Source organism: Nansenia antarctica (assembly GCF_963989245.1).
Source record: "Nansenia antarctica genome assembly, chromosome: 1".
Taxonomy (NCBI): domain Eukaryota; kingdom Metazoa; phylum Chordata; class Actinopteri; order Argentiniformes; family Microstomatidae; genus Nansenia; species Nansenia antarctica.
The window spans coordinates 68,082,704-68,105,814 of NC_137674.1; the positions used below are offsets into that span (position 1 = coordinate 68,082,704).

Genomic DNA, 23,111 nt, shown 5'->3' on the forward strand with positions numbered 1-23,111 from the left:
TGAAGCCTGACACTGGCTTAAACATTGGAATGTGGGCGTAGAAATTCACTGTTTGTTTGTTTTAAACAGCGGTATTGGATGCTAATATGACCTGCTTGGTATTATAGCATCTGCGATAGTGATCGCTGGTGTACATTTACATTAAAAATGTTGCCATTTAGCAGACGCCTTATTCCAAAGCGACTTACAATTGATACATTTGACTAAGCAAGTGAATCATCAATCCACCAGTCGTAGCAAGAAGAGTAATCTAGCTCAGGCCAGGGGCCATTGGCAGTCGTCGTGATAGAAGAAGAGAGATCTTATTTTATTTATTTTTTGGACACAGGAGAAACAGTACAAGGGGGGAAGTAGAACTCTTAGGAGACACAGTATAGGGCTAAGCAGGTGCTTACAGTAGTGCTGGGCTGTAGTAGATGTCTCAGGAGACACAGTGCTGAGGGGTAGTAGATGTCTCAGGAGGAGCAGTTAAGGTGTAACCTGAAGAGATGAGTCTTCAGTCTACGGCGGAAGATGGGGAGTGACTCTGCAGTTCGGACAACTGTGGAAAGCTCATTCCACCAACGGGGAGCCAGGGCAGTGAAGAGTGAAGGTGTAAATGTGAGGAGAAACTCATGTCTGGGAGATACCACACTGCTGGCTTTAGCTTTGAGCTGTACTATTTTGGAGTCTGCTTGGCTGTGTCTTGTGTCTTGGCTGTGTCTGGGAGGGAGATTATCCTGGTTTGGGTGTTAACTCCTGAGGTACTTAGGCAGCTTCAGTCTCGGCTGTGGGAACCAAGTTGTATGAAGCTAGTGGAAGTGGAGCTAATAGAGGAAGCTACAGATATAGCTTAGGAAGACCTGATTTAGAGTATTTCATCTGTCTAACAACTGATCAATTAGGCTTCACACCACCTCATGACGGGTGCATTCTCTTTTATGTAGGATTTCCCCAAAACATTTTTTTTTTTTTTACAATTGATCATGGTACAAAAAGACTAAAATCTCCTGTTTAGGGTCAAATATGGAATTGTGCCTAGATCTCTAGGATCTCATACTGCTGAGGTTTTAAGTGTGTGTGTGTGTGTGTGTGTGTGTGTGTGTGTGTGTGTGTGTGTGTGTGTGTGTGTGTGTGTGTGCGTGTGTGTGTTTCATACACTTGTAACAGCAGTGCCTGAGGAGTTAATACACTGAGTGTGCGTTGTGTGTGCACATTTTTGTCTGAAGCCTGCCTCCCTCATAGAGTCTGTACTGTAGGTTAGCCTCCCTCATAGAGTCTGTACTGTAGGTTAGCCTCCCTCATAGAGTCTGTACTGTAGGTTGGCCTCCCTCATAGAGTCAGTACTGTAGGTTAGCCTCCCTCATAGAGTCAGTACTGTAGGTTAGCCTCCCTCATAGAGTCAGTACTGTAGGTTAGCCTCCCTCATAGAGTCTGTACTGTAGGTTAGCCTCCCTCATAGAGTCAGTACTGTAGGTTAGCCTCCCTCATAGAGTCAGTACTGTAGGTTAGCCTCCCTCAGAGTCTGTACTGTAGGTTAGCCTCCCTCAGAGTCTGTACTGTAGGTTAGCCTCCCTCATAGAGTCAGTACTGTAGGTTAGCCTCCCTCAGAGTCTGTACTGTAGGTTAGCCTCCATCATAGAGTCTGTACTGTAGGTTAGCCTCCCTCAGAGTCTGTACTGTAGGTTAGCCTCCCTCATAGAGTCGGTACTGTACGTTAGCCTCCCTCATAGAGTCTGTACTGTACGTTAGCCTCCCTCATAGAGTCTGTACTGTACGTTAGCCTCCCTCATAGAGTCTGTACTGTACGTTAGCCTCCCTCATAGAGTCTGTATTGTAGGTTAGCCTGTACTGTAGGTTAGCCTGTATTGTAGGTTAGTCTGTACTGTAGGTTAGCCTCCCTCATAGAGTCTGTACTGTACGTTAGCCTCCCTCATAGAGTCTGTATTGTAGGTTAGTCTGTACTGTAGGTTAGCCTCCCTCATAGAGTCGGTACTGTACGTTAGCCTCCCTCATAGAGTCTGTACTGTACGTTAGCCTCCCTCATAGAGTCAGTACTGTAGGTTAGCCTCCCTCATAGAGTCAGTACTGTAGGTTAGCCTCCCTCAGAGTCTGTACTGTACGTTAGCCTCCCTCAGAGTCTGTATTGTAGGTTAGTCTGTACTGTAGGTTAGTCTGTATTGTAGGTTAGTCTGTATTGTAGGTTAGCCTCCCTCATAGAGTCTGTACTGTAGGTTAGCCTCCCTCATAGAGCCTGTACTGTAGGTTAGCCTGCCTCATAGAGCCTGTACTGTAGGTTAGCCTCCCTCATAGAGTCTGTACTGTAGGTTAGCCTCCATCATAGAGTCTGTACTGTAGGTTAGCCTCCCTCATAGAGTCTGTACTGTAGGTTAGTCTGTACTGTAGGTTAGCCTCCCTCATAGAGTCTGTACTGTAGGTTAGCCTGCCTCATAGAGCCTGTACTGTAGGTTAGCCTCCCTCATAGAGTCTGTACTGTAGGTTAGCCTCCCTCATAGAGTCTGTACTGTAGGTTAGTCTGTACTGTAGGTTAGCCTCCCTCATAGAGTCTGTACTGTACGTTAGCCTCCCTCATAGAGTCTGTACTGTAGGTTAGCCTCCCTCATAGAGTCTGTACTGTAGGTTAGTCTGTACTGTAGGTTAGCCTCCCTCATAGAGTCTGTACTGTAGGTTAGCCTCCCTCATAGAGTCTGTACTGTAGGTTAGCCTGCCTCATAGAGTCTGTACTGTAGGTTAGCCTCCCTCATAGAGTCTGTACTGTAGGTTAGCCTCCCTCATAGAGTCTGTACTGTAGGTTAGCCTCCCTCATAGAGTCTGTACTGTAGGTTAGCCTCCCTCATAGAGTCTGTACTGTAGGTTAGCCTCCCTCATAGAGTCTGTACTGTAGGTTAGCCTGCCTCATAGAGAGTCTGTATGGAGGTTAGCCTGACATTCTTAAGTGCCACGCAGCTTGAAAAACCAGTTGGCGTCGTCATGGTTACAGCAGAGGGCACTGTGGGAGAGAGGCATTTCTTTGCCGAGCCCAGAGTGCACAAAGACACACACACACACACACACACACACACACACACACACACACACACACACACACACACACACACACACAGAGAGGCCTGTCTGTCCTGCTTGGCCCATTTCTCTACTTCTGGTGTGCCAGATTTTACAGGTATCAGAGTACAGTCAAGTTAAAACACAGGTGTTAGATTAACCAGGAGTGTGTAGCAGAGCAGAGCAGTTAGCAGTTGTAAAGCTAATAAACACTGTGTTTGATTGAACACATGATGTCAACTAAATTGGTGTTAAATGTGGATTTAAAAGAAAAACATAATGCATCTAAACAGCTGGGCACAACCCACCATGATGTGGTCAGGGGGAGACAATGAGGGTCCCAAAGGAGCCGTTCAAGTTACAGGAGACGCCATCTGTGGTCGTGGGGGGGGGGGGTACTCAAGTCGATACACTTTCTCATTAGCGGTCGAAGGAGCTGTAATTCATGGCTCGCTGAGGAGAGCTGTGGAGGAGCCACACGGCTTCCAACAGATTTTGGCACAGAGAGTTCAAACACTCAGCTGGCCCCGGGTGAGAGCAGGGGGGCAACGGACCCGTCGTCAACAACACAGCGCGGCCAGCGGCTATGGAGGCTGGAGGCTGGCCCAGAGGAGGGGAGGCCCTGTGGTGCTGCCCGCCCTCCTGCCTGACCGGGTCAGTGACTGAGAAGGGAACTCACGTTGTGGAGTTAAGCGGTAAGAGTCCTTCGCGCTGCCCCAGTCTAGTCTAACCCCAACCACCACTTTCAAACTCTCCTCTCTTCTCTTCTCCTCTCCTCTCTTCTCTTCTCTTCTCTTCTGTTGTATGAAATGTGCTATACAAATACACTTGCCTTGCCTTACCACTTTATTACTTCATCAACGTAGGGTTAGTTACTTATTATTATTGTATCTGAATGCTGCCAATGGCAATGTTCAGGAACCAAAGTCAAAGAATTTGATTCTTGTGTACTTAGTACAGAAAGTTGTAATAAAAGTGATCTCTCTAACCCAGTAGCCCCAGAGACCAAACCAACCGCCAGGGAGCTGGGTAACCAGCACACACAGTAACCCCTCGTATCCCCTGGGAGGGGCCCGGTACTGTATCATGTGTTTCTGTTTGAGCTTAGCAACAAGCAAGGTGGATTAGCGACCTTGGCTAATACGACACAGTCAAAAGCCACTGAGGGAGACAAGTGGGGGGGGATCAGTGGAGAGACACAGTTACTCATTGCTGTCTTATTGTCTTGGTGACAATGATCTCCACAGGTATTGATTAACTGAGGGTGGGAGGGGGGTCACTACTGTGTCCTGTCTGGACTGTAAGCTAGGGCGGGAAAACCAACCTGTCATGGTGGTGGTGGTGGTGGTGGTGGTGAAGCAGAGCTAGAACGGGCGCGTCTCGGTAAGACCCAGAAAGGGTTCGGTTATGTCGGCTTAACACTAGAACAGCCATGGGTGGGGTCATTTGACCCTGTGAGTAACCTTTTTTTTTTTTCATCTTTGCACTCGATCAAATTTCAGAACTCTCCTTTCATGACTTTTTCTAGATATGTGCGTTCTACCACCCAGTATCCTTACATTTTCAAAATCACACCAGGATAGTATACAGATATTTTGCAGTTTTTCTGAGTAGGAGGCAGGATCATTTACAAGACGTGCCAACTAGTGGTCGTTGTGTGTAAGTAGCAGCTTCCCATTGTAAATACTATGGTCATTTGACCCCCGATGCGGCTCTTATAGTAGGTAAAATAGACACGGCTGTTCTAGTGTTAAGGGGGCTTACTTGTCCTCCTTCTCGTAGATGTTGAGCCCCAGGGCGTCCACCAGCGGGGAGCGAGTGTAGTGAAGAGACGTGCCCTGTATGGACTGTAAGCTAGGATGGGAAAACCAACCTGTCGTGTTGGTGGTGGTGGTGAAGAAGAGCTAGAATGGGGGCACGTCTCGGTAAGACCCAGAAAGGGTTCAGTTCTGTCTGCGGACCCGAGGGGCTTAAGGGGGCTTACTTACTTGTCCTCCTTCTCGTAGATGTTGAGCCCCAGGGCGTCCACTCCCAGCCACAGCTCCGTCCCCTTCTTGTTCTTGATGTCAAAGTAGTTGACCCCGTACATCTCCAGGTCCTGGGCGATCTTCAGGTACTCCAGCATGGCGTCCTCCCTGAGAGGAACGGATACGGAGGAGGGCCTTAGGAAGAGAGACCACTTCCACTAGCTAAAGTACTAGGTCTGGACTAGGTCTGAACGCAAACCATTGTGACACAGTCTGATTATTTTGGTCCTCATGTCGGGATCCGATGTAATGATCTGACTTTTCTTTCGAAAAACTTGAATACATTTCCGCGTTGTTGAAAAACAACGACACATCGCTAGTCAACTAACATAGCTTGTTTTGTGAGCCTGCTGACAATGTAAAGTAGTGTTATAGTTAACTAGGTAGCAGTGGGGATTACTCACCCAATCCATTGTATTGTAGTATTTTGGCTTGACTAGCGAGTTTGTGTTGTGGTTCTCAACAACGGTGATTGGTTGCCGACATGCGGACCAAATAATCAGACTGTGTCACAACTGAGTCCCTATGACATCGGCATAGACGCACGCACGCACACACACACTCACACACACTCACTTGAGCATGCTGCGGTGCTCCTCGTGCCACACCTGGATCCTCTCCTCCCACTGCTGTCTGGACAGCTTGTGCTGCTCCATAACTCTGGAGGGGAAACAAGGAGAGATGACATCAACCAAACATCACGTTATTGTCTCTGAAAAGGAGCATGAGCGGGTTATCTATCTCCTCCTCCCTCCTCCTCCTTCCTCCATGTCAAAAATGCCTATTTCAAAGAGATGACTTGGGCAGATAGTGATTTTGGAATGTAACAAGCATTCTGATGGAATCAGGCTGATGGCATAGGCACATAATGCACAGTGAATCAGCAGTGTTAGGAGAGTAGAGTTCTCAGAGGCAGATATCTCAATTTGGCCAAAATATGACTTAGGCAATTATGCTATGAGGCTAACGAATTGTTACAGGCCTAGATGGAGCTAGGAGCTAGGGCGATGGAGAGCTAGGGGTGATGGAGAGCTAGGGTGATGGAGAGCTAGGGTGATGGAGAGCTAGGGATGATGGTGCTCACCGCTGGGGCAGCAGGCGGTCGGAGGTGAGGTATCCTGGCTGGTGCTGCTCCTTGGAGAAGTCTCCGAACTTGGCCTGCACAGAGTAGGAGGCCAGCAGCACAGCCGTCTCCGGGGGGCAGTAGATCTCATCGCTCAGGATCCCCTCCTTCACCTGCAGGAAGAACAGCTTCTGGGTGATGTCCTGGATCAGCTCCTCTGACACGTCCTCCGGGAAGAACTTGGCCCGGAACTTGAACTGCAGGGGGTTCTCCTTCTTCACGTCCTGGGACGAGACCTGGGGAGAGAGACGGGGAGGGGTGGGGGGGGTTCAGTCTGAGGGTTAAAGGGGGTATACACTGAATCAACATTATCAGGAGTTCTATCATTGGTCTCAACCAGCAGGTTTATAAAACGCCTGCTAGTTTCACCTGTACTGTGCAATTATAGCGGTGGTTCAGGAGGTAGAGCCGGCAGCTAATGATTGCAAGGTCGGCAGATCTGCGGTTCGAGGCCCGGCTGGCCACGTGTCAAGGTGTAAGTAAGTAAGTAAGTAAGTAGGTAACATTTATTTGTATAGCACCTTTCCCAGACCAAGGGTCACAAAGTGCTTTACATATAGAGAACATAATAAAGAAGAAACAACAACAATAAAACACAATAAAAGAGGGAAAATTAAAGCAGGTTAAAATAGGCAAACAAGTGAAAATAAGAACAAGTAACAGACAACAGGTGTACAACAATATCAACAGGACACAGAAAGACAGGCTTTTGGGGCAAGACACTGAACCCCAAATTGCTCCCAATTAGCGGGCCAGCGCCTTGCATGGTAGATTGCTGCCATTGGTGTGTGAATGTGTGTGTGAATGGATGAATGAGAGGCCGTTGTAAAGCGCTTTGGAATAAGGCGCTATATAAGTCAGTCCATTTACTGAGTCAATGTTACTGTAGATGGTGATGTATCATGAGCTTTATCATTGGTCTCAACCGGCAATATACTATATCGCACTGTAAAAAAAGGTCTGTAATGCAATGCAGTATAGCAGGTGAATTTATAAACTTGAAACTGCGATGTGTTTACTGCGTGTTCCTCTATGTGTGTGCGTGTGTGTGTGTGTGTGTGTGTGTGTGTGTGTGTGTTAAAACAGGAACCAAAAGGTCTTGATGAGGCGAAAGGGGCAGTGTGAAACGACCGGAATATTCCTGTTTGAGCGAGGCCATTGTGCTGGTCAGCTACTGTACAGCGCAGTGTCAGCACACAGCTTACTGCAGTCAAGCCGGCCAGCCAACATAAAGGGAAGCAAGCCCCAACTACTCTTTTCTCTCTCTTTCTCTTTCTCCCTCTTGTTTACGGTTGTTACTGTGCAGATAAACATCATAACATTCGTCTCATCCCCCTCGATGCCCCAAGTCCTCCTCCACCCTCCTTTATCTCTCTACCTTTCTACATCTTTTAACATCAAAGGACCACAACTTCTCTTTTATACGCGTATGCTTTTTAGGCTCCCTTGGAGCCGATAACTGTATACCCCATTTTTTAAAAACGTGTCAAATAAATTCATTCATTCATTCACTCCTGTACTGAGACTGCCAAGGTCAGTCCTACTGTAAAACAACCTCACGACTATCCTGACACTTTCCTATACTGTACACCTTTTCAAGTCAAACTAAACGTTCTCCTCGATCCACATAACGACACTCAACACACATGATCACAGTCTACAGCTATTCACGCTTACACTGAGCAGGGGGAAGGTACAGATGGACACATAAGAAAGGGAACCATTACCTCTTAACCCGTGCAACGTGAACTAATCTGAATACTATAGTGGGGGGGATCCTACTGTATACGGTAGTGTTTTACCACGTGATAACCATCTTCAGAAGAAGAGGGGAGAGGAGAGGATGGGAAGGGAGAGGAGAGGAGAAGAGGGGAGGGAAGGTGAGGAGAGGAGAGGAGAGGAGGGAAGGAGAAGAGAGGAGAGGAGAAGAGGGGAGGGAAGGTGAGGAGAGGAGTGGAGAGGAGTGGAGGAGAGGAGTGGAGGAGAGGAGAGGAGAGGAGGGAAGGGAGAGGAGAGGAGAAGAGAGGAGAGGAGGGAAGGGAGAGGAGAGGAGGGAAGGAGAAGAGAGGAGAGGAGAAGAGGGGAGGGAAGGTGAGGAGAGGAGAGGAAAGGAGTGGAGGAGAGGAGAGGAGTGGAGGAGAGGAGAGAAGAGGAGTGGAGGAGAGGAGAGGAGAGGAGAGGAGAGGAGAGGAGGGAAGGAGAAGAGTGGAGAGGAGAAGAGGGGAGGGAAGGTGAGGAGAGGAGAGGAGGGAAGGAGAAGAGAGGAGAGGAGAGGAGAGGAGTGGAGGAGAGGAGAGGAGAGGAGAGGAGTGGAGGAGAGGTGAGGAGAGGAGAGGAGAGGAGGGAAGGAGAAGAGAGGAGAGGAGAAGAGGGGAGGGAAGGTGAGGAGAGGAGAGGAAAGGAGTGGAGGAGAGGAGAGGAGAGGAGAGGAGAGGAGAGGAGTGGAGGAGAGGAGAGGAGAGGAGAGGAGGGAAGGTGAGGAGAGGAGAGGAGAGGAGTGGAGGAGAGGAGAGGAGTGGAGGAGAGGAGAGGAGTGGAGGAGAGGAGAGGAGAGGAGAAGAGAAGAGAAGAGAGGAGAAGAGAGGAGAGTTTGAAACTCGGGCCCATTCGCTGGCATAACATTCATTCCAGAAGTCGATTGCGCTCTATGATACAGATATTGCATTGGGTCGAGAACACAGTGGCCCGGGGAGGGGCTAAAAGTGAACAAAGACTGAGAAAAGGGTTTGTGTTTGCTGAGGGACAACAGCCGAAGGGAAAGCAGAGGAAAGCAGAGGTCGTTCCTGCTGGTTCACTGAGAGTTCAGCCGTTATTGCCAAATATTGCCCTGGCTGGTGAGGGGAATGTGAAAGAGGACTGGAATAGACTGGACATGGAAACGAAACAGGGCTTAACTATTAGCCACCGCACAGGAAGTGGTCGATGGTGACCACGAACACGACACTTCAGGTGAATACATAATGCGGCGGCTACTGATTGACGGAGAGGTAGACAAACACTGAGCAGCACAGATGTCGACCCTCCCTTTGAAAGAATGTTCAGGGCTCTCTCTTCCTGTATCGCCTCTCTGGGTTCCATTTGGAACGGTGTGGCCAAAACGTGGTGGAGGTAAAAGGCGTTTAACGATACTTTGAAGAGCCACTGAAAAAAAATAGAGCACCTACGGCAGTGGTTCTCAAACCTCTCCTTGGGGACCCGCAGCCGCTCCACATATTTGATCTGTTCCACCACCAGCACACCTGATTCAACCTAATCAAATCATAATTGCTTTGTACTTGATTAGTTGAATCAGGTGTGGTGGTGGTGGAACAGATAAAATATGTGGAGCGACTGTCCCCAAGGAGAGGTTTGAGAACTACTGGTTTAGAAGACCTGTTCCTTACCTTCTTTTCCAGTTTCAGCCAGGTGGGGTATCCTTTACCATCAGTATACTGGAGCCCAAAGTACCAGACTTCACGCAGGCCGATGGTCTTCACCACCTGTGGGGGTAAAGGCAGATAAGAAGCTCAATACACCACTAAGAACTCAACTGACCTGCAACAGCATGTCCATATCGTAATGGATACAATAATAATAATAATAATAATATCTTAGTTTTATATAGCGCCTTTCACAAACCCCAAAAAAGCAAGGATGCTTTACAGATTTTACAGAAAGAAAATCAGACAGACGAAACTAAACAACACTGAGACAGAGACAAAACTAAACTAGGGGCCAAAGGCCTTGGTGAACAAATGGGTTTTGAGGGCTGATACAAGTAAAAAATCAACCCCTATAAAGTCACGGCTCTGCGTGGACTGGTGTTCAGGCCTTCACTCGCTTTTTACCAGAACCGTGTTGCTTTCACAGATGATGAGGTAACGCTGTAGCAGGGACAGTAGTAGTCAACCGAAACTGCACGTCACGATCATTCACACCAGTCAAAAAAACCAACGAAGTCATCTGGGTAATAAACTAACAGTTCTGTCACACAAGTGTCACTGACGCAACCGCTTGCCAAGCAGAGCGTAGAGGGCTTGTAGAAACAGGCCTTGTGACGCCGTGGCCCACGTTGGCAAGGCCTGTCTGTCCTTAAGATGACATACTCAGGTACCAAGGCTAACCTGAGCCACGCTCATAGGATTACACCGTTCCCAGGCCCGAGCATGAGACTGGCCTGGTGCCGGACATGTTCAAAGCAAGGAATCTAACATCGCCATGAGTCCTGCATCAGTCCTGCCATGTACAGATCAAACCTGCACAGTAAAACATCATCCTAGAGCATCCAATAAACTCATTTTAAAAAGCAGCATTGGTCATTTCTGATGATAATAATAATAAATCAGACTTATATAGCGCTTTTCTAGAGACTCAAAGACGCTTTACAAAGTGAAAAGACCTAGGGTAGAATCCTGCAGTAGGAACTAATATAAATGAATAAAGATAAAAAGAAGAAAAGAAATAAAAGAAAGTATAATTAAGGTAGTGCTGGGGACACATGGAAAAGGGAGGGGGAGAGGGTTAACTAGTCATCATGGCAAGCTTGAAGAGGTGAGTTTTGAGGGCCTAAAAAAGGGTCTAATACTCATCTGGGAGGATCCCAGTAGAGGACTAACTCTATTCCTCTTCTTTTCTTTTCTGGGCAAGCCCGTTTGCATGTCCCCGTTGAGCTTTGTGTGTTCTCTGTCTTTGTGCGGATAAAACCCACAACACAAAAGGGGACCATTAGTAGGGTTTGTCTTAAACAATGAGGCACTATTGTTTGACTGGTGAGGAGGAGTGATATATGGTATGACCATTGTGTGCTGTATGACTCGCTTCCTGACGTTGGAACACATGGAGATGAGTGTACACACACAGAGTTCTAGAGAATATCACCAGTTCGGTATCTGGTAAATCGCTTGTGCTTGAAAGAAGAGCTTTCTCTTTTCCACTGACTTGACTGAGTTAAACCACCCGACACAAGATTTTTTTTTTTACAGACTCCAGGAATGTTAAATGATTTTTCAGTATGACTGGGACTGTCAACGGTCTCTCTCCCCTCTCTAGCCGGGGCCTTGTAGGTGGGGGGCATCTCTCCCAGCAGGCCTCTGTGTCTGTGCCTCTGCCAGACTCCCCACCCAGGCATCAGGTGGGGTGCTAGGCTGCCTGGGTGAAGTTTGAGTCAACACACAGGCACTCCGGCCAAGCCCATTCCATCTGATAAGCAGTAGCCAAGGTTAAAATTAAATCAAACACCCCCCCGCCCCGGCCCCATACCCCCCCTTTTACCAACGGACATCCAATACAGGACCACGGTAACCTGTGTGCGCTGACATGAATGATTGTGATTCAGGGAGGGAGGGGGGGGGTTTGCAGGATTTTATTTAGCACAACAACAAGCACTAGTAGGGCTGAAACGAGAGAGCGCTTCTGACCGCATCTCACCTGTAATGAAACGGGTTCGGGACACAATCGCCTCTTTCATGGTGGTTTTGCTCTGGGACCCACACACACACACAGAGAGAGAGGGAGAGTAGGGGTGAGAGGAGGGGGTATTGACGAGGCATCTTAATGAAGGATAGCTTTTCCCAGGGGATAAGCTACAGGGATTTGGTACAACGGGAGGTCTGTGTCTGTCAGCAGAAGTAACAATTTCCTTCCAGAAATGGGTCAAACGGGCTTTAATAACACACTACAAATGTTTTTAAAAATGGTTATGTTGAAGAGGATATCGAGAGAGTAAACTGTACCATGAGCAAAATGGGTGAATTGATATCCGATGAAAATGTTTTTGGGCTTTTAAATACTTTTTAGTTATTATTGGTGTAAAAAAAAAGAAAACAATTAAGAGCACCTCTCTCTCTTTGGACCAACGAGCTACAAACTAGGTGCGCCACTGCCAATCACTAAACAAAGACAAACTAAGTCAAACATTCGGCGTCGAGTCAATGAAAGCTAAGGCTGCAGAGAGACCGACGTGAGTGAGCTGAGCTTGCGTGCATGACCTGGATTCCCTCGCTCAAGCCCTGCCCCTGCAGGAGAGACCCCGGCATTATCTCAAGTAGGTCTGTACCGTTTAGAGAAGCTGTGAGCTGTCGGGGCTGAGCTCTACTGTAACGTAAGGCAGGCACGTGCAGGGCTCCTGCAGGGGCGCGTCAGTGAAAGTCTCTCCCCCCGCCTGGTTTATGAGAGGCACCGAGCCGAGCTGTGGTGAGGCAGAGGAATGCCACCGCCGCCGCTCGCTCTGAGACACGGTATTACTCACTCCGTCCGCTGTCTAATGTGAAGTTCCAGAGGAACGAGGGGGGGAGGTGAGGGAGAGCCGGTGGGGAGGGAGGGGAAGGGGGGGGGGGGGGGGGGCACAGCCAGCCACAGGGCAATGGTGTATTATACTGTGCTTCTACCATCGGGGACCACACATGCATAGTAAGTGGCGAGAGAATTAACCGATAATCTTGTGTGTGTTTATAACACTTAACGACGCTTTGTAAACATTTCAGTTTGTCTGGGTCTTGAGGAGTTTTGCAGATGTCTGACACACGTCCACAGCGGTCGACTATTGATCGGTTTAAGACTTTGAGAGGGGACTCTCGTGAGGACGCCGTGACTCTTGTCGTATGAGCGGCCCTGAGGCTGTGATCACGGCCGACCACAGGAGCCACGCCAGGTCTCGCTACCAGGAACACTCCAGTGATGAGCTCACCGCTGTGTAACTCAGCATTTCCACAGAACAAGTCTGTGTCTGTGTGTGTGTGTGTGTGTGTCTGCGTGTGTGTGTGTGTGTGTCTGCGTGTGTCTGTGTATGTGTATGTGTGTGTGTGTGTGTGTGTGTGTGTGTGTGTACCCGCAGAGCGTGGCCTTCTCTCAAGGACATTTCTAGCTATCGCGAAGGGGGCCAAGTTCATAATTAAATAAGATCTCAGCAGCATTCTGGGACACCATGCATCGAACGCAGGAAGCAGCGGTCCAACGTCAGAGGATTTCATCGGGAGGGGGGGCTGTGGCCTCTGAACATGGCTACCAGACATTAGACACTTTTTTAAATATTATTATTAATTTTTAAAAATGTTTATTTATTATTATATTTCTTTATTTAACCGGGGTAGTCATATTGAGACAGTAGCCTCTTTTTCAAATGAGCCCTGGCCAAGAAAAGCAGCACTTAGTTCTCAACACTGAAAGTTCACTTGAGAAAATCCATTACTTGAGCCTAGCGTTATGTAATGTTAATTAACCGTTTCTGACACTGGATATTTCAGCGACTATCAGTGTGTGTGATATACGGTGCGCTGCGTGGCATTCTGACATGTTAGTGCGGGAATTTGTGCACATGTGTGTTGTGTACAAGTTTGACACAGGAGGAACACCGATCTAGAACTATGGTTTAACTGATCTCCTCTTCTCAATAATACTAAATACCTCATCTCGTCTGAACGGCAGGGTGAAGCAGGAGGTGAAATGCCTGTACACATTCCCTCGCCAGCACACATTCACAACACTGACAAACTCGTTATTCAGGAAGTGGCGGCACCTAGACAATGTCTTTCCTTTCCCGGTGGTGGAATAGGAGGCCGATCACCCATAATGCCTTTGGAATCCTCGCTGAAGGATGTAACTGACGGTGATGTCATGAAGACAGGCGTTCAGTCGAGCTGAGAGCAACAACATTATTCACTTTTTGAACTGAGGGGAACAAACATTGCATTCAAAAACATCCTGTGCAAGAATGTATTTTCCAAGTTATTTTTCTCAACTTTGACATCAGAGACACTTAGATAGATATCTATGTCCCTTCAAGGACAATGGTTCAGTTCTGTATACTGCACTCTCATCTGAACAAAAACTTCCTGCTTCAGAGCGTACTGATCTTGGCTCTAAGTCCGCCCCCCCCCCCCCCACCTGGAAATGGTCGACACACTAGGCAGTAAGGGAGGGTGTGAGAAGAACAGGTCCCTGTCAAATCTCTTGGAACTGAGATAACAAATCAATGGTGTATGGGTCAGTAGAGGCCTGGAGGTAGCAGGGAGGTGGTGGTGGGGTAAACGTCCAGTAGGTCACCAGAGCAGAACCCATGAGCAACATAAAACCTAACATAGCCTAAAAAAACTAACATAGCCTCCCCTAAACAGTCCATTCTATGAACAAAAACCAACACACATAACATGTTGAAAATGATGGGAAGTGTTGTTGTTACCAGTAACAACCAAAGACCGGAACTATAAATAGAACAGCCGTTAAGTTGTGCATCACAGACCTGGTCGAAGAGCTGTTTGCCGGTGGTGCTAGGCTGGACGGCGAACTCCAGCTCAGCGTCCATGGTGGTGACGCGAACATTGACCTGCAGGGGAGACAAGAAAACGACAAGGAAAACCCATTAAAAAAAAAACAGAGAAGGGCTCAAAAGCGGGCCACCAACAATAAGCAGAGAGAGAGAGAGAGAGAGAGTAATGCATGTCAAACAGTGACAGTTTTGAGTTGTGCTTCAAAAGAGAGGAGGATATTTAAACCGTGAGGCGTTTTTACTTTAGATATTTAGTCACGCGGTTCTCATTTCGGAATTTCATGAAGTCTATTCGAAACGGAACCGTGCGCGGTTGTGAGAAACACTCCTACTGCATAATGTACTTCAGATCACCCCCACCGAGGGGGTCAGACCTCTGAAGGGGCCCCTGTCGGAGGTATGCGTAGGTGGAGGGAGAGGCCGTCACAAGGCCTGTCAGGACGGCGGGGGCAGGGAGGCAGGGAGGAGGTCGACCTCCACAGACAATGTCCGCTCACTCGCTATTCACACAGAGAAAAGGCATGCCTTTCCATTCTTCGGTTAATGATTGATAAGGCTAACCTATGTGCACAAACATGGTAGTTCCATCTAGCGTTGTGACTGTGCTTTATGAGGTGAGGTCTGAATGCGGGTTTCATTGGAGGTCCACCGTGGTCATAAACAGTTTCAAAACAGAGAGTTACAAAACCACAAACAAAGCCATATGTTCCAAAGGGAACGCCTCCTCCTTCTCCTCCTCCTCCTCAGTCTTATGAATGAGACATGACGTTGACCGTTTGTTACAAGAGAGAGAGTCAGAATTCATGTGGGAGAGGAGTTATCATCACATTGCATTTACATTTCACTGATAGTCTGCAGTCTGCGTTCATTACAACGCCAGCACTGTGATCACCAACACACACACTACAACACACGTCCCTCTTTCCTAAATAGGAGGTCAACTTGTTTTTGCCAGTTTCCGCCCCCCCCCCAAAAAAGAGATCTGCAGTATTTACTCAAGTTATTGGAGCGCAGTGAAACCCCATATAAAGAAGTATGTGGACTCAGGGAAGAGGGGAGGGAGGAGGCTGCTAACAGAGGCTAACAGAGATCTCTCATCTCCTGACTATTGTGAATGACATTGAGGCTCTGGAAGTGAGCAAACTCAATGACGCCCACTGGAAACAGTAATAAGCGGCCCACGGGATCGTCTGGGCCTGGGCTCTGACTGAGCTGTTGACTCACCGCGCGGCTGCCTCGCGCTGAACCGACACAGACTAACTGGCAGGACTACCATGGTACTGTAGGTACCGTACGGTCAACTCAACAACTACCCACTCCACAGAAAATCCAAATTCCGCTCTTTTTAAGATAATGCGTTGAAAAAGCCTCATCTCCATAATGAATAGCTTGTTGGGGGCAGTCCCATTCTGTAGCTGTGACGGGAGTGGGGGGGTGGCAGGGTGAAGATGGCAGTCAGGGCCTGAGACCAGCGTTAGGAGAGGGGGTGGGGGGGGCGGGGGGAGTCCACGTCTGACATGAACACCACAAAACCTGTGGGTGGGGGGGCTCCTGAACCGCCTGTGGGGAGAAAACAGCATCCAAGAGTGAAACCCACCATTTACACAGCAACACAAAGATCCCCTTTCAGTGGTGCCTCCCCAGTGGTCTCTCTCTCCTGCACCACTGTGCATTCTAATGGACCCTGACTCCCAGAAAACACACAGAGAAATGGACTTCAGGACAGCTATGTGGGGGAGTGAGACAGACTGGGTCACTGTGATAACACAGAGGGCCTGACTCCAGACCAGCTGAGTGAGAGAGGAGAGGGGGGGAGAGGGGAAAAGTGCGAGGTCCTCAATGTTTTTTATTTATTTTTTAAAAATGTGTATATCTTCACCAACTGTAAAAGCTGCTGTACCTAAGAACACACACCCTGGCCGGGACAGAGAGTGGAACAAATGAGTGGGCACTGGGGGGGCAGGCAGACTGAAACCAGGGGGGAGGTGATATCTGATCTCAGTGTTTAGGCCTCAAATGGTAACTCACAATAAACTGAGGTCATTCAAAACATGACACACAAATACTAAAAATACAACCAGGCAAAGGCCCAGATTTCCACTGCGTGTGTGTGTGTGTATGTGCACCTCCGGTGAGCAAGAATCATTTTGAAACTACAAAAACACACTACATAAAACAGGCTTGCTCATACAGTTATGACAAGAAACTAGACTCAAACTCAGAATGGGACTTATTCATTAACTATGGTCACAGCGATCGCTCCAGAGAAACACTCCGGTTATCCTCCACCATAAAACACAACTGTCCCCCAGGGTGAGAGCAGTTCACTGGGAGTTCTAGAACGTTAGATTTGAAACGTCCGCCTGTGACAAACCAACCAGAAATAGTTAGGCTAGCATTTGTGACACGTTCTAATGTGTCCTCATAACGTCCTCATATCGGCAACCAATCGAAATGTTCAGACTTTTCTTTTGAAACACGGAACAACGTTTCAACGAGAACACAAACTCGCTAGTCAAGCCAAAAATACTGCAATGCAATGGATTGGGTGAGTAATCCCCCCACTGCTACCTAGTTAACTATAACACTACTTTACACTGTTAGCAGGCTCACAGAATAAGCTGTGTTAGTTGACTAGCGATGTGTCATCGATTTTCAACAACGCGGAAATGTATTCACATTTTTCTAAAGAAAAGTCTGTTCATTACATTGGATCCTGTTATGAGGACCAAAGCATTAGAATGTGTCACATATGTGGCCTTTATTGTAACAAATACACAATTACACTCTATTGACGTGGCATAGTAAAACAGCCTTGTGTATCCTTGGCCTATATCTTAACCCCAAGGTAAGGTCAACTAGTTGGTTCTTGGGGGTGGGGGTGGGGGGGGTGCACATGCATACCACTGTTTGTCCCATTCAGTATTTAGCCATGCACAAGGTCTGCACGGCTTTACAAGAGTCCTTTGCAATGTGCGTAGTCATGGGAACTGCACTGGAATGCTCACAGAGCAATATACCCATAAACCCCAGCGCTACCTGGTGTGAGCTACTACCTTAGCGCCAGGGGAGGCTGGTGGAGGTAGAAATCGGAGGCCGGGCTCATTGTAATGCAAGTATTGGAATAGGGAACGGTATTGTAATGTGTGGAATGAAAACGAGAAATGGTAATCATGCGTTTTGATATACCATTCCTAACTCCGTTCCATGCATTACAAGGAGCCTGTCCTCCGATTTCTACCTCCGCCAGCCTCCCCTGCTCAGCGCCCTAGGTGCTGTGGAGGCCCGTAAAAGCCTAATCCCTGCTGGTCCTCATTCCTTCATTAAGGTCTTTAGAAGTGACAACTGTAATTAAGTGGATTACCAGATGTCAACTGGGGCTTGGCACCTCTGCCTAACCAGGTCGTTGATAAAACACAGTGTTTAGAAACACCTAAGACACACATAATAATAATGCATTAAGTGTAAATCCATAATTTCGTGGAGTGACATAGCCTGTGGGCGTAAACAGGCATCAATGAGTTATCAATAATTCAAAGGAACAAATGGCTAACAATGGGTTTGGACATGAAAAGGAAACACCCATCCATGTTGATGGCAGGCCCCGCCTGGCGTGGTGGCGTCTGTCACATGGGTGACTGCACGGAAGCAGGATTCAGGGGAGAGCCAAGGAGCTCCGTCATCCACTTCATGATAATGTGTCACATTCTGACAATGTGTAACATGAGCTAGAGAGAGAGAGACCAAACCAGGATCCCTTCTCAACCTGCTCAAATCTGATCTGACTGACTGAGTTACTCAGCTTTTCTCTTCTCCTTACACCAAATGAAGTTAACCGTTTCCAAACACACCATAAAGCCACAATGTTTAGATTCAATATTGCTTTATTGTCTGTCACACAGTGACAGAAATTCTCCTTTGACAGGCAGAAGTGCAGCTCAAGAATACAGTTCTGATACTGTACATATTAACGCGTGGCGTATACTGTAGCTACAATGGGTGACACCCTTTTATAGTTGAATGTATAGTGAATTTCAATAAGAGTTGATGAGATCAGTAAAAGTTCTACCCATCCATAACCTCATTTCACAGTGTTCTAGAAAGCTCTTCCACTCTGAGAGAGTAACTGCCACAGCCAACATAAACCCCTATTTGCCAACCAATGATGAAAATACAACTCAGCATTTTGGGGATTATTTTGAGAGAAGAAAAACTGTTCACTCAAAAGAAAAGAAAAAACAAATCAAAAGAGCCAATTCATTAAAATAGACTTAAAGTCTTAGTAATATTTCATGGCCCATTCAGTTGGCAGTTATTAGGTATCGGTAGGTATAGGGACAAGTGAGTCAGTCCCAGTAAAAAAAAAAAAAAATCAATGCTTACACGCCGCGTCATTGATATAATGGAAAACAAAACAGTCTCCCATTATATCCCAAAAAGGCCTAGTTTTCTGCCTGGCCAAGGAGTGGCAGAGGGCTGTCATGTGGCCAGCACCACACTGGTGATGTCACTTCCACACAGAGACGTGCACAACAAACTCTGTGGCCGTTCTGAGGAGACCGACAACATACTTAATGATCCCTACCGGGGGGATGCCTTGGATCAAAGAGAAGTGGTCTGATGACACTGGACACAACACAGTAGCCTACACTGTTCAACTGGGAACTTCTTTAGATCATTATGCCATGAAAAGTAGCACTTCATCTACTCACAGATCATCTCGTGATTTCAGAGGCTGATAGAATGGTAAAAAAAATAAACTGTTAATATCTCTAATTGCATAGTCATAACTCTTTAGTTCTGCCTGGAGTTCCTCTTTTGTCAGAATATATAGAAGTCCACTGTTTTGCAATACCTATACACTATTTTCGGGGAAGTACCATACAAATTGCCAACAAAAAGCTTATCAGTTCTGAACCCATGTAAACTACTGCCAAGTTATTACTACTACTACTACTAGAGTGTCAACTTATTACTAAGGTCATGTGAAGGACTGGACAGTGTGGCAGGTTAAGGTGGTTCACTGGTCTATAACAGTAGTATCACACTCTGAACACTTACAAATTACTAACAAGCAGACATAAAGATATCAATGAAACGTCTTTTTTTTTCTCCATTTAAATGTAGCAACTGAACAGACAATGCGACCCTTATTCTAAATGATCTGTGTGATCAAGTCAGTCCAGAAGCCTACTACTAGCAGAGCCTTTACACATCTCAACAGACATCGTGGCATCTCTCTCTCTCTCTCTCTCTCTCCTCACATCTAGATTCAGGGACTAAATGCTGTCAACGCAACATATCATTTTTAGTGAAGTGGCATTTTTTCAATACTGATCATTATGTTGAAAACGTAGAAATATTTCTTAAAAAACTGAACAGTAGGCTACTTACTGCTTTCGGCATTTTGTGTCCTTTTCCTGGCTCGGAGCTGTAGAAGTGGTTCCTAAACCCTTCGGATAGACAGATGACGTTCACAGTGTTCCTGTGGAGAGAGAAAGAGGAGAAACGGGTTTGAGGCTCGCCGGCGACACTGACTCAGTTGACTATCCTTCCTTTACACTCGTACGCTGCGAGACTGATTGACGCAGTCCACGTACAGCCATATGAATCATTATTAAACATGGAACTCCAGATTAAAACGAGCCTCACCCCAAATGGGTCACAAAAGGATTTTGGGCTATAATGTGTTAGTTGTGAGTCTCCGCCCTTCTCTGTCCACACCTCACCTCAGCACCACAGGGTTAGTAGGGTTATATGCTACAGAGTAGTGTTGAGAATGAGACACTGCGATCAATATAGAATCTGAGTGGCGACGATCCAAAGTCGCTCTTGCAGGAACTCTCGGTTGTTAGTTACATGGTATCTGTTGGGGTTGACAACAATGGAACAACTTGTGTCTCGGCCATCATCGTGTTGGGAGTTTTTTTCACAGTGAATAACAGCTTCACTTTTATTACATATGGGAACCAGCCATTGGAGGTTAGGCTATTAACTCAAAAGTAGCATAACACTTCAGTTCTAATGGAAACATAATATGATATATATGAGATATATATATATATATATATATATATATATATATATATATATATATATATATATATATATATATATATATATAATAGGGTTAGGGCGCCTAGGATTCTTTACGTGCGTTAAAATGCATTTTGGATAGCCTGTTCTTTCGTTGTTCTTTCGTAGCATACTAGTCCAACGACACAACCAAACCCAGATTTACAGTGGAGTTGTCAAATCCTGTCAAACTAAGTTACTCACGATCAGGCAGACATTTGTATAAGCTGCTGTAAAACACAAGCATCTGAAATTACGCCACATTTGTACATTTGTGATTTGTAGCTCCAGAATGTTACAAAACAATGCTAGCCTTTTCCACTAAGCCACATCCCCCTCCCTCCCTAACCCCAGACACCTGTTGTGAGATGTGTCTCTTCTGTGGAGAGAGAGGCGGCGTTAAGTGCAGAAACAAGTGCGGAAACAAAGTAGACAGCATCTCCAGGTTGGCTTCACACTGACATAAATGTTCGATACACTGTGTGATGTGACTTCGTAGATGGAGTTGTCTTACCAAAGCAGGTGTGTGATTAGAGATGAGACGGACGGTTCCACCACAGCTGTAGCCGCGGATACTCCCGATACTCCCTCCCTCTGCTGGACGCGCAGCGCGGCAATATGGCTGCTGCTGACCCTCTGTTACAGAAACGCTCTGTTCACAGCGACACTCTGGTTGCGTTCGTCAAATCCGCTCTGAAAATCTGATCAGCACTCATGGAATGCCTCTCGTCCAATCAAATAACTTGGTCCCTTTATGACGTTGAACCCAGTGTGCGCTCCGGTGCTCTCAGATCGATTTTTACAAACGCAGCCCCTAATCAGACCCTCTGTTCACAGCGACCCTCTATCCGACAATTGCCGCCTGGTTGCAGCAGGAGTTCCTGTTGGTCACGGTGCCAGCCAGGCTGGAGGGACCATGATCCGCATACTACGACAGCAACTCCCATCAATTAGGCCCACATGAAATGCATCGAAGCTAAGGCCCATTAATTGCAATAAAGTGCATCTCATGTAGGCTAATGTATAGGCAAAACTGGACACTTGTCTACTTAAGACTAAAATAAAGATTATGATTAGATTGATTAGATAAAGAGATGGTGATTAGAGATAAAACGGCGGTTCGAAAGGGAGGCAATATTTTCACAGGATCATAAACATCTTTATTGAAGGACCATTGATTATTATTTTACATTTTTAATAAGAATTTGACGATTATGTTAGCCTATGTGCATATACCGTGATATTTAGAATTTAGACTAATGCAAGGGCCCCATTCACCTATAAATGATGGTTAATAATAATTTGTCCTATTCGATGCTAACAAATCACTGCACTTTGCTTTTCTTTATCTATTTTAAGTGTGTTTGATGGCATACTATAAATCCCCAAAATATGAAGTTATCAAATTAACTACAATATATTCGGCTACATGTTTAAACTGGAGCACTCCGCAACATTATTTCACTATAGGCTAGGCTACAAGGACTGACACCAGGACCTTGAGGTTGACAGACTAGATAGGGTAAAGTAAATGTATCAACAAAAGGAATATAAGACCTTAAGATAACCAAAGTTATAATTTATAAGAGCATCAGGGCATTACGTATGAGCATATACACATCACAGTCATTGAGTTTAGGGGTGTTCTATAATTGATTTATGGTCCAACTTTAAAAAAATAATAATAGGCAAAGAAATTAATTTGACATTTGTCTTTTACACATCGTTATACACATTGGAAGTGCAAACTTCTGTTACTTCATAACAAAAGAACCACGCTGGCTTGACAACCAAACAAATGTGATAGCTTAGATGTTTATTTGCATTATCGTTTCTATTTGTGGAGTTGAGGAATAGTGTGCGTCAGAGAGGCATACGCCCAAAAACTCAACCTAGGAAGCGCTGCGAACTGGGCTGGGAGGTGTCATAACTGCGAGCTGACCAATAGTTGAGCAGGATTAAAATAGAGCCGTATATATGAGGTAACCCCTACGGCAGTAACCTGCCACAGGTCTAGGCAGTGGCACACTAAACGGTCTAGTGTGGTTCTATAAGTAGTGACCCATTTACATTTACACTACAACAGAGACACAAAGGATACATTTATCTTGTACTAATTTGCAAGCCTTAATGTTTTTTTTTTTTACTAAAACAACAAAATGGGAATTAATTGTTTCCTATATGCTTATATTTTAACCATTACTTGAAGCAAATTATTTTTGCTAATTATAAAATTACTTGAATTATATACAGTATATTTCAAATATTGTTCATATTATAGGCTAAAAATAAGTCAAAGGAAGGAGGAGAATCATAAATGGTGATTAATCATATGGAATAACAAAAATTACATGTATGTAGAATAAATGCAGATGAGTCTAGAAAACAGTCAGTAAAAACTGCCCCAACAGCATGGGTGTCATAATGAAAACTGCCCCAACAGCATGGGTGTCATAATGAGAACTGCCCCAACAGCATGGGTGTCATAATGAGAACTGCCCCAACAGCATGGGTGTCATAATGAGAACTGCCCCAACAGCATGGGTGTCATAATGAGAACTGCCCCAACAGCATGGGTGTCATAATGAGAACTGCCCCA

At 46.2% G+C, this 23,111-nt stretch overlaps 1 protein-coding gene across 1 annotated transcript in view; it reads right to left on the minus strand.

Annotated features, from left to right (window-relative positions):
* Positions 1–21,053, minus strand: part of ezrb (ezrin b) — a 31,795-nt gene extending 10,742 nt beyond the window's left edge. The window contains exons 1-7 of the mRNA XM_080541150.1: positions 21,027–21,053; positions 19,832–19,922; positions 14,411–14,494; positions 9,579–9,674; positions 6,157–6,431; positions 5,649–5,732; positions 5,034–5,180 (exon numbers count right to left, since the gene is read on the minus strand). Coding sequence (XP_080397276.1) covers positions 5,034–5,180; positions 5,649–5,732; positions 6,157–6,431; positions 9,579–9,674; positions 14,411–14,494; positions 19,832–19,843 — 698 coding nt within the window. The 5' untranslated portion in view covers positions 19,844–19,922; positions 21,027–21,053. The remainder of the gene's footprint in view (positions 1–5,033; positions 5,181–5,648; positions 5,733–6,156; positions 6,432–9,578; positions 9,675–14,410; positions 14,495–19,831; positions 19,923–21,026) is intronic.
* Positions 21,054–23,111: the final 2,058 nt, after the last annotated feature.